This window comes from Penicillium argentinense (genome assembly GCF_028826775.1).
Source record: "Penicillium argentinense strain IBT 30761 chromosome Unknown utg000004l_segment0_segment0, whole genome shotgun sequence".
NCBI lineage: Eukaryota > Fungi > Ascomycota > Eurotiomycetes > Eurotiales > Aspergillaceae > Penicillium > Penicillium argentinense.
In genome coordinates this window covers 3,526,923-3,538,038 of record NW_026622663.1, presented here as the reverse complement: position 1 = coordinate 3,538,038, position 11,116 = coordinate 3,526,923, and the positions used below count along the sequence as shown (strand labels likewise).

Sequence of the window (11,116 nt, the reverse complement as noted above, 5' to 3'; positions counted from 1 at the left end):
ACCCAGCAGCTGCCATCACATTCCCACCCGAACCACAGGAACCTCGCTAAATCCAACCAACGGGGTTTGCCATCACGGTGGGTAATGAGCAGTTGGCTTTGGTACCTTTTTTGCAGATTTTCATGTGCAATTTGGTTCCGGTGCGGGTGGGGATGTGGTGATTGCACATTCAGGAACGCAGCGCCTGCGACAGGGAAACCACCGGCTGTACCTGCATCTCCACCGAGTCAGCAAATCGACCAGTACACCACTAAGGTACTAGGATAGGGATGAACTCCGTCCCCCGTTACAATCACAGGTAACCGCCCAGTTCATGGCCGACCCCATCGCAAGCACCCTCCGTTCGCACCCTGAAACACAAACGGCGCGACCCGGAACTCCGATCATTCGTCTCATCATCTCAGCCTTGGTGGGCAGTGGAGCCTGCGACACGTACAACTGGAGTCGCCAACTCCAGCAATGCAACGGCCAGGGCCCAGGCTCGTCTTCCGACTGGCGGAGGACCTGCAGCCGGCGGCGAATCGCTAGCGCTGCATTTCCATCGCAATGGATAACTTCCCCACCCGCGGGCGTTTCGGTGTGCCTCTGGACGAATCGGAGGACGGGGGAATCTTGCATGAGTAGATTCCCTGTCCTAAAAGAAATGCGAGCGCTCATCTGAATGGAGGGTCCCTGCCCATCACTTGGTCTAGACTCTGCCCCTCCCCCCATCAGACCTGTCGACTTTGGATACAGCGAATTCAGATTTTTCTGGGCTGGCGGTTCCACTGTAACAACGCCAATCATGTGTGCTCTGGGCGTTTTTTTTTGACTTTGTGTTCCGAGTCGCTTTTTGTTTCTTTGTTTCGAGACGATCCCCCCCCCGTAGTTCAAAGAGCATGATTGCATTACGCGTGTCGAACAAAGAAATTTAGAAAAGAGGAAGGAGAAAATTATTGAGTGGAAAATTGTAGAAAATTTTTTTTTTTTTCGCGAATTCGTGGTAGTCATTCAACCTTCTATACTCAAGTCTATCTCCCCCTGTAAACTCCTGGAGCTCCCAGCTCCCATTCCTGGATATCCGGGGGTATTCATCATAAAAAACATCAAAAAAAAAAAATCATAAGTCTCGTGACAACGTCCTGCCCTCAAGGGGAGACATGTCGAATCAACCGAACATGTAAGAAACAAGGTCCAATCTTGTTGGTTGTGGGTGAAGAGAGCCACCAACTTGGGCGGAACGAAGAAGAAAAGAAAGGATCACATCCCCAACAATGGGGAAATGAGACGAAAGAGAAGGAACAAATAAGGACCCATAAAAGAGTGCGCGGGTCAACCGGCAGGGTAGAAGAAAGAAACAAAGAGCAAGCTCAGAAATCTAGATCGTCGAGTAAAATATAACATTTACTGACCGATCGTCAGAGCCAGACCGGTATCGATGGGGCAGCCGTGAGTGGCGTGGTCATCAGTGGGCTGGAGGTAGGCGGAAGCGCAGTTGGCGTCACCAGCCGTGCAGATGGCGCTAGGGCAGGAGTCGGAGGCGCCCTCAGAGGGGAGGACGGCGAAGCCGTACTTGGTGAACTCGGAGTCCGAACCCATGTTGATGCAGGACAGATCCCAGAAGATGGTGTCGATGGCCTGGGTGTACTCGAACTGGAGGACATCGGCCTGGCTGGGGTCGGTAGCGATCTTGATGGAGATACCGCCGCCGTTGGGGTTGATCTGCCAGGGCTCAGAGTAGGTGCCGCCGTTGGACTTGATGATCTGCATGGGGCCGACATCCTGAGAGACGGACCAGGCGTAGACGTCCTTGTCCAGGGTGTTGGTGATCAGGACGCTGCCGCTGGCGGGGACAGTGTCATTGCGCTTGACCATCATGCCGGAGGGCAGAGCGGATGCCATAGTGGCGAAGGCAGCGGCGATGCCGAGAGTCTTGGTGAACATCATTTTGAATGGTGATTTCAAGAGAAAGTCTAGACGGTGTGTTGTCTTGGATGTGCGTGTCTTGCAAAGACGTGTGCGGATGTATAAGACTTGGGGAAGTCAAGAGAAGGTCTGGTCGACAGACAAAAGAATGTGTCGAGATTTGACTCGAAAAGAGAGAAGGTAAGGATAGTAAATGAAGTTGATACTTCAAGGAAGGACTGTGATGATGAAACGAGACAGGAGGGTGCAGGAAGGGTCTCTTTATACCTTTTGGGAGGGGGTGTGTGGCTACCCTGTTCAGGTCCCCCGGATAGGTACCGATGCACCTCAACGTGGTGGAGCTAGCCACGCAGGGCCGGAACCATGGAATCAACGCCTGGAGACGAGTGGAGCCTGGTCGAAAAGGCAAAATAAGAGAAACGAAAAAGAAAGAAGTGGAGCAGACGGGCGGCGAATCATGACGGGTACCGACGAGGAGGGCCTGAAGTCGCATTGGAGCTGATGTTTCACTGCTGGTCGAGACCGGCGTCTACAGCTCGAATGGAGTCCAGGATCATCTCGACAGCAATGACCGCGTCGGAGAGGGATTGACATGGCGATTGTGCTCGTATTGGGGATTTTCTCTCAGCTCAACTGCAATAGACGTAAGGAATGCATTTGGAATGTTGAATGTGATGCGGTGTGCGGTCGAGCGAGGTGAATTGACGTGTCCGACGGGCTATCTACATAGTGCGTGGTGGGAAGTGCCCGCGTCGTGGCGGAAGTGTCTGCTCGACAACACCACCGGCGAACAGCCACACAGCCGCCTGGTGACGGCAGCGGCAAGAGTGGCAGCGGCCGTGGCAGTAGGCAGTCCTTCCCATGTCATCCGCTCCGTGGGCTCCCGCGGTTCTCCAAAAACGACCGAACGATAACCGCAGCGAACAGTCAGCAAAATGATTCAACGAAGGCAAGAACGAGCAAACTTTGCAGGCCCAACTCGGCGAACCGCCCTCCACGGCTGCTTGGGACGGCAGCTGTCATCGCAGCTCGCATAGCAGCACAGACTTCTGCAGTAGCACTCGCCCTCGCCCTCGCCCTCGCCGTTGCCAGGCACCATCCATGGACGATACCTCGCCTTCTGGCTAAAACGAGTGTTCCCAGGTACGAACCCTGAGGTTCATCAGGCGTCGAAGCGGCATTGTAGTTCTGGCCGGGTGCTGCCCGCTGCACTCGACGTGTCTGGTCCCACACCGGACGAGCGAGGGCTGTCCAGGCACGAGTCTTTCGCCTGAACACCGTGGACGGGGCCTACGGAGCACAGGGTAAAGGTACTGGAGACGTCCTGAGCACCTATCCACCCGGTTCCTGACCATCGCTGGTCCCTGCGAACCCACTCGCCGAAAAATCTCGTTCTCCATCCTCCGCCTCTGACGTTGCGGGTTCCTGAGGGACTTGTCGATCAAGTCTCGATCTCTTGGTCGGTGGCGATGCGCTTTTTTCATTCGACTTGGCCACCACTGTCAACGTGGATGCTGCTGACGAACAATTTCCATTACTATTCTTGCTGATGCTGGCTGGCAGTATACCACCTACCTCTTCAGTCCGTCGGTCGGATGGCCCATGCTCTCCTCTCAGGAACAGGAAACAGGAACCGCCCCGGCGCCCAATCGGGCAGGCTGGGCGCCGCTCCTTATTTTTTTTTCTTTTTTTCTTTTTTTTTTTTCTCTTGACCCCTTGTCCACCCAGACAACCGACCCTCAGGGAACCAGCAGGCTCTCCATCTGATGCCTCACTTTTTTTTTTTTTTTTTTTTAACTGTCTCTTCAGGTCATACAGACTCGCAGATACTAATCAGCATAATTCACGATCCGATCTCCCTTTAGTCCTGGGCTTAGCCCGCGTCCGTTCCGCGGCCGGTGGCTACCTTAACGGCCTGGTGGGCCGAGCTAGTCCCTAGTTCATCTTAGGGCTCACTCGCTTGATCGTGATGGAGAGTAAGGAGGGGCTCGAGAGGGACCCTCCCAGCCCAAGAGCCAAGGCACCTGGGCGATCTTCCAGAACACTCTGATGGTTCTAGACCGCGACGAAGTGCTGTACCTGCGTGCTAGCGTGGACGGTATCCAAGGACTGTCGAGTGTCCTCTGTGGATTGCGGAAGTCCTGCGGATATTGCATTGCGATGCGATACGAGCGACCGCAACGGTGTGGATTGTGCTCCTCCGGGTCTTTCCTATCCCTACCGCCACCGCTTTTCGGAGGCCCTTCAGACTCGACGTGGAGTGCAGGGAGTAGATCTCAGTCTGGGTTTCTGATCACATTGTGACTCATTGGGCATCTAAGTAGTTAGTCCGTACTGAGGCCTCGGTATCCGGCCGGAAGTTGCCATCTAGGGCATGGATTAGTGATTTTACGACGTGATTGAATGCCAACGAGGATATTTGCTAAAGTAATGGTATCGCGTAATATGCTCCGTTATTCGCTATTTGAGAGCATATACTCAGTTCATCTGCTACAAATCCGAGGGCTGGGAATGCACAGTAAGCGGGGGAAAGGAGCAATCATCATCCTGGCTCCCGGCGTGGAAGAGCTCTTACCCTGCTAGTGGTCATATGGTCTCCAATCTGTCTGGAATCATCACACAAGTGCAGTACTGCTAGGACAGTGATGCTCAATTATCAAAAACTATTTTGGTATACTGTGTACAAAAAAGGAAAATTCAACTGCGCACACCTTTTGTAGCATCCTCGCCATGCTGATCTTCGCTCTCGCATCTTCTGCCTATGATCATATCACTCCTCTACCAATACGGCGCGCGCATGGCCGATAAACCACTGGCCAATGTGCTGTCGCTCGTGTCCTCCTTCTTGCGGTGACCGGCCAGCTCGAGGTTGATCTGTCGGTGAATGTGCACCAGCCAGTCCACGTAGCTTTGGGCTTCGTTGTTCCGGTCCTCCAGCAGCAACCGGGCAAACTCGTACTCCGCTCCATCCAGGCCTTGGCGGGCCAATTGGATCGTGACCGACTTGGATCCGCGCACGGTTGAGAAGTACTGCAGCAAATTGCGTACCTGGGCGTTGAGGTGCGTGTCCAAGACGGGTAGAGACGAAGTGTTGGGGTTCAGCTCCTGGAGCGCGCTCGCACCAGGGCCGAACAGGTCCTCCAAGAGATTCGGCGAGACCTGGGCGTGCAGCCAGAGGAGAATAGCCTGTCCGTTGTCCACCAGGTAAGCACCACCTTCCTCGATCTTCGAGAAGCTAGCACGCAATGATGGCGGAACCTGGAGCTGGCCATGCTCGTTCGGGAACCCGTCTTCCGGTTGCATGTTATGAATGGGAATGATGCGGGGGTAGAGATAAAGAGACATTTCTGTGCAGCCGAAAGACCGAATCATGCGCATATCATGAGTTCGGCGGTCCGAAGTCTCATTACCACCTTTGTGTAGGTGTTAGTAAGTGTTCACAACCCAGCGTAGAAGTAGGGCTTACCCTTGAATGCTCTGGACTTGACCAGACTGAGCATGTACATGGAGAACTCCTTCAAGTTCTCTGGCAAGACCAGCTGACCAGGAGGGTGTGAGCCAGAGAAAATCTTGCGGTATCCGCTGAAGATATCAACCGTCTTCTCCGAAATGCTGGCGCGGATGTCCTTAAGCGTCTTGTCAAGCGTCTTCGAAGCAGCTGTAACACAGTGATGAGTATCGAACACCATAGCAAAAAGAGGCTGAGCATAAACTTACCTTCCTTGGCAATGACAGCCACCACCGCATCCTGGTCAACATACTTCATGGTCTCCATGCCACCTTCATTGACGGCAGCGACTACATTGATACAACGGACTCGGCGCTGACCATCGGCAGAGGTGTAGAGCAACGCGGCTTGGAAGTGTGCATCAAGCTTGGGGTCAAGCTTGCCATCATAGCTGAAAACCACACCGATAGCCTTCTCCGAATCGACGCTGCCAATCTCGAGGTCGGCACCGAGAGCATGTTGCACGAAGTTTCCGTGATAGGAGGACACCTGCAAGCCGTTCGAGCATCGAACTTTCATCAATGCCTGGTAGCCTGTCTCTCGGGTGACGGCGTGAGCCACCTCCTTGCGGACTTTGAGCAAGTCCCGTGGGGAATGGAAGTTTGAATAGAAGAAAGTCTCGCCGCCGGTAAGAGCAGCGACATGACCTGCGTTGATGAATTAGCTCTAACCACGAAACTCCAACCTATTTCCTTGACATACCCATTGTTGCAACATCCATGTAAGTGCCACCGGGGGCGGCAATGAAGAAATCCACACCCACGCCCGTCTCTGCCAGCTTGCTGGCCGTCTTCTTCCAAGCCTGATTCTCTGTGGTAAAGAGTTTTCGTTCCGCATCTGTCCCGTGGATCTTGACATCTTCCCGCAAAGCCAATTGTCCTGGACCCCAGGTGGGCAAGCTGGCGACTGAGCAGATGATCTTTCCACCTGTGGCTTGAAGAGCCGAGAGAGCCGCATTGAGAGTTGGGAGCACAGCGGGATCGGGGTTTCTGATATGAGTGAAGATAGAGGGTATTCGCTGCAGCAGTGAAGTGATCACAGACCTTGGGCCTAGTCAGCAATTTTCCAGAAACTCGAGACTGGGAGATCTTACTTGGAATCATATGGATCCACAAAAAGACCCTCGCTTAATGGTACAAATGGCTCTTCCAGATCAGTCATAACCATCATTTGCGCCTGGTCCAATGTCGCCTATATTCGGGTGAGCGAAATACTAAAGATGCACCCCAGGTTGGGCGACAATCATTTCTGGAACTTACCGTGAGGTTGTAGAAGTGGACCTCCTTATCAAAAGTGACAATGCCGACCTTCGATCCAGCTGGGATCTTGCGCGCTTTGGACTCATCTCCTTCAGTTCCGTCCGCCTCTCCGTCTTCGCCGTACAGTGCCTCTGCAATGCCGTCACAGACACCCTTCAAGAATCCTCGGTGGACAGATTCGCGGCTGACATCAATCAAAAACAGCGTCTGCAACCCCACGGGCTCCTTATTCCAGTACTCCTTGGGGACCAAAAACTCGACCGTACCCATCATCAGCTCTGGTCGCTGCATTCGATCCACACGTGCCCCGGAGGGATCCAAAGGCGCGTAGTATTCGGGTGGTGTGTCATTCGGGAACGTGCACATGTTGCAAACGAACTTGCTGCCGCCAGCTCGGAACGACATGAAGGGATTGATGTATGTACGGCATCTTCGGCATCGCGGAGGCCCAACGTCCCCGAAGTCCAGCACGGGAATTGGTTGTTCGCCTGGGTCCAAACCTGCGAGTGGTTGGATGATCATGCCCAGGGGCAGTCCGGTCGAGGAAAGGAAGTCGGAGGTCGAGGGGATGTTGTTAAGCGTGAGGCGGGCGTACTTTGGAGAGGAATTGCCCTGGTCGTGAGCAACAAAGGGAACTGCCGCAGGCGGAGGGAGGTGTCGGTCCATGGTCGGGTAGACATGGTTGAAGTAGTATTGAGCAGGCAGGTCGCGCGATCGTGGGATGCTGGGGATCTGCTCAGGGTCAATTCGGCCCTGTGTGGCCACTGAGTCCGCCCCGCTAGAGAGACCAGGCTGCGAGGTCATTCCGGGTGCCGGTTGGACGTAGCCCTGTTGAGTACCCGCGATGGCTTGCGGAGCTTGGTTCAGGCCGGTGCTGAGGAATTGGGATGTCGGCTGCGCTCCCCCGGCGGCCATTCCCTGGCCAAAAGCCGGTGCAGGTGCCCCTGCTGCAGCACCAATATCGTGATACGCATGACGATGCTTCTTGCGATGTGTTCGGGCTCCGGCATCTGCTGCAATTCCCAACCCACTCATCTGGGAGGCTAAGCCCGCCATATTAGGATCTCCCGCGCCACCCATCGGTGCTTGTTGTCCGGCGATAGGACTATACGCGGCGTTCGGGTTGGTCGGCATGTGCTGCTGCTGGGGCGAGCCGTAGGCGGACCATTGATTCGGGGAGGCGTTGGGATAGACAGCTCCTGGTTGCGGCGGAGCACCGGGGCCATAACCGGGTGGGTATTGTTGTGGTTGAGGTTGCTGGGGAGAAGCATAGGAATGGGGGTTGGTGGGATCATCGGCAGAGCCCCCCATTGCGTGATACATCTGGTCAGCCATGGGAACCGAGGAGACCCAGATCGAGACGTGCCCCGCGGTGGTTGTTGACGGTATACCGGACACCTTACACTTGGCGGAACATCGTGTCTCCGAGGCTCTTCACGTGGCAGCTTACCGCCGCTGGACAGGCACTGCTTACATACTTCCCAGCCCTTCTAGTTAACTAACTACTTAGTATTTAGGATGTAGGAGGGAAGGTAATCTAGAGTCAGTGCCGATACTTTGCGATGATTCTTCTTTTCTCCTCTAGCTGCTCATATTGCTGCCCCCTCGGAGGAGCCCTTCCACTACTCACCCTGTCTGCTTGAGAATCTTGAGGATGCCCTCCGTTCTTTGTTTCCCACCGCTTTTCCTGCAGGATGGGCCCTCGCTGAAGCAGACTAGCGAAAGTCGGAGCAGTCAAACGACCGTCTAACTCAAGCTAAGTCCACCAGGGCTGAGGTGTTCCCTACGCGTTTCCTATACGCCTCCGATAAGCATCCGATGCATTCGCACATGCGCTAGCTACTTATCACCCCTTGATGCTGCCGGATGGTTTTTCCTTGCGCGTGCATCCTTTCGTCTCTCCACGAACCCTTGGTCGCCCGATTGACTAGGCGCCCAACCCTAGCACATCTGCATTTTCAAGCACGATCTCAAATCAATTGATTCGCGCTTATCGTAGTGGCACTCCATTCCACGTCGAATTGCGCCAAAGTCCTGCTTTTGTCCCGCTGGAAGCTTCCCGTTTGAGGGTCTTCAAACCGCTTGGTGGCCAACTCACCGTCTCTTCGTGCGTCTCCAGGATCGGACCGTGGCCCCTCCATCTGGCGTCACTCCTGTCCGCCAGTAGATATATTGGCCGTAGCTCGGCACTTCGTAAGTCATACATTTTTTTCTTTTCTTTTTGCTTTTTGCCGATCCTCTCTCCCGTACTCTGTATGTCCCATCCACATTTCCAGCGACGGACCTAACGAGAACGCAACTAGACCCAGATCGCAAATCGAAAGAAGATCGGACTGTGCAACCAAGTCCTATAGCTCATCCCCAATCAACAATGGCAACCATCCAAGATGACGACGAGCTCCTCCTAGCCCGAATCGGCTATAAACAAGTAAATACCCTGAGGATGCTCTGCACTGGCTAGGCCGATGGCTTCGTTCGTCTCTCATTCGAATTCTGATCATTTGAGCAGGAGCTACGACGAGAATTCTCCAAATGGTCGACGGTTTCATATGCCATCTCCATTCTTGGTGTCCTGGGCTCCGTGCCAGCGACCTTCGGCTCCCCGTTAGCAGCAGGTGGTCCTGCAACAGCCGTATGGTGCTGGCTGATCGGCTCTTGCATGGCCATGTGTATTGGCAGTTCGGTCGCAGAATTAGTTTCAGCCTATCCGACTGCGGGCGGCATGTATTTTGTCACAAAACATGTCGTGCCTCCTGATCAGGTTCCGGTTTTCGCCTGGATTCAAGGCTGGTGCAACCTACTAGGCCAGACAGCGGGCGTGTCAAGTGTAGCATACACGGTCAGTCAGATGCTGTTGGCCTGTGTGAGTATGAACTCGGATCTTGTCGATGGAAAGTACTCGTATTTTCCGTGAGTTCACTTTCGCTCAATCTATCAATCTCCGCCCGGCTCTTTTACTGATACACTGACCAGGACTGCACTGGAAACTGTTCTAGTATCTGTTGGAATGCTGTGCATCCTCGGCGTTATTTGCTCATTGACAACAAAAGCTTTACATCGGATCATTCTCTGGTTTGCGCCGATCAACAGTAAGCATGTCGTGGCAATTTCAGTGTCTTATTAGTATTCGCTAATAGATGAAGTCGGCGCCACTTTCGCCATTTGTATTGCGCTTTTATACCTCACCCCTGATAAACAGCCAGCTTCGTGGGTGTTTACGCACTTCACTGATGGCTCTGGGTGGAACTCGAAACTGTTTTCGTTCTTCTTGGGATTCCTTTCTGTCGCATGGACTATGACAGACTACGACGGAACGACGCAGTGAGTTTTTGCTGGAATTTGAGTGATTGAGGGATTCCTTCTGATTTGAAGTCACTAGCATGTCGGAAGAAACCCACGATGCAGCTGTGCGAGGACCTGTTGCCATCAAGACAGCCGTCCTTGTCTCCGGGATCTTCGGCTGGCTTTTGACCGTCTGCATGTGCTTCTGCCTAAACGATTTCGATGATATACTCAATTCCCCGACTGGTCTTCCAGCTGCACAGATCTTTATCAATGCCGGCGGTAGACGAGGTGGGACTGTAATGTGGTCCTTTGCGATCCTTGTCCAGTTCTTCACCGGCTGCTCAGCTATGTTAGCCGATACTCGGATGGCCTACGCGTTCGCAAGAGATAATGCGCTGCCCTTCTCCGACTTTCTGTCAAGGGTAAACCGTTATACTCACACGCCCGTCAACGCTGTTTGGTTCGTCGTTTTCTTCAGTATCGGCCTGAACTGTATTGCCATTGGATCAACAGAAACCGCAACTGCTATATTCAGTGTCACTGCCCCGGCATTGGACTTATCTTATGTGTCTGTGATCCTTGCACATCAACTCTACAAGAACAAGGTCAAGTTTATCGAGGGACCCTTCACGCTCGGTAGGTGGGGCGCTCCTATCAACTACGTTGCTGTGACTTGGGTTCTGTTTATCAGTACCATTCTCTTCTTCCCATCACAGCTACCTATCACAGCGGCAAATATGTATGAGCTCTTTCCCATAGAACAAAATTAGTTCACAAGTGTTTACTCTAACTCACGTCTTTCAGGAACTACGCCATATGTGTTGCAGCTTTTATTGCCATTTTCGCATTGGTCTGGTGGTGGGTTTCCGCCAGAAGGTAAGATCAAAATCCCACCCCTGTGAGGATGGGAGCAAACACTGATACCACTTCTTAGAAAATATACCGGCCCTCAGACAAATGATAACATTCACGAAATTCCTAACGGTGAAAACGAACATGAATATGAGGAATCCGAAGAGGGAAATGTTGACATGGATTCCACGGCATGGGATACATAGACTTGGATCCCTTTTTAGCTACCAATTTAAACATCGATATTATACTAGAACAGAGTGAGCCCTAGAGGGTACCACCTAAATACGGGTTTTCGTGTTGGTGA

At 53.2% G+C, this 11,116-nt stretch overlaps 3 protein-coding genes across 3 annotated transcripts; 1 reads left to right on the top strand and 2 right to left on the bottom strand.

Moving 5' to 3' along the window:
- Positions 1-1,383: 1,383 nt before the first annotated feature.
- N7532_004246 (putative extracellular thaumatin domain protein) lies at positions 1,384-1,926 on the bottom strand (the record flags this gene model as incomplete). The annotated part of the gene is made up of 1 exon (XM_056616740.1): positions 1,384-1,926. The coding sequence occupies one exon, from the start codon at positions 1,924-1,926 to the stop codon at positions 1,384-1,386; it is 543 nt and encodes a 180-aa protein (XP_056477097.1).
- Positions 1,927-4,683: 2,757 nt separating this feature from the next.
- Positions 4,684-8,007, bottom strand: N7532_004245 (Sec23/Sec24 family protein; the record flags this gene model as incomplete). The annotated part of the gene is made up of 6 exons (XM_056616739.1): positions 4,684-5,318; positions 5,372-5,563; positions 5,623-6,060; positions 6,116-6,456; positions 6,507-6,604; positions 6,673-8,007. The coding sequence occupies 6 exons, from the start codon at positions 8,005-8,007 to the stop codon at positions 4,684-4,686; spliced, it is 3,039 nt and encodes a 1,012-aa protein (XP_056477096.1).
- A 1,036-nt stretch (positions 8,008-9,043) lies between these two features.
- N7532_004244 (uncharacterized protein) lies at positions 9,044-11,015 on the top strand (the record flags this gene model as incomplete). The annotated part of the gene is made up of 7 exons (XM_056616738.1): positions 9,044-9,100; positions 9,182-9,582; positions 9,646-9,761; positions 9,810-9,993; positions 10,052-10,696; positions 10,762-10,833; positions 10,892-11,015. 7 exons carry the CDS (start codon positions 9,044-9,046, stop codon positions 11,013-11,015), a joined length of 1,599 nt encoding a protein of 532 aa, XP_056477095.1.
- Between the last annotated feature and the right edge of the window lie 101 nt (positions 11,016-11,116).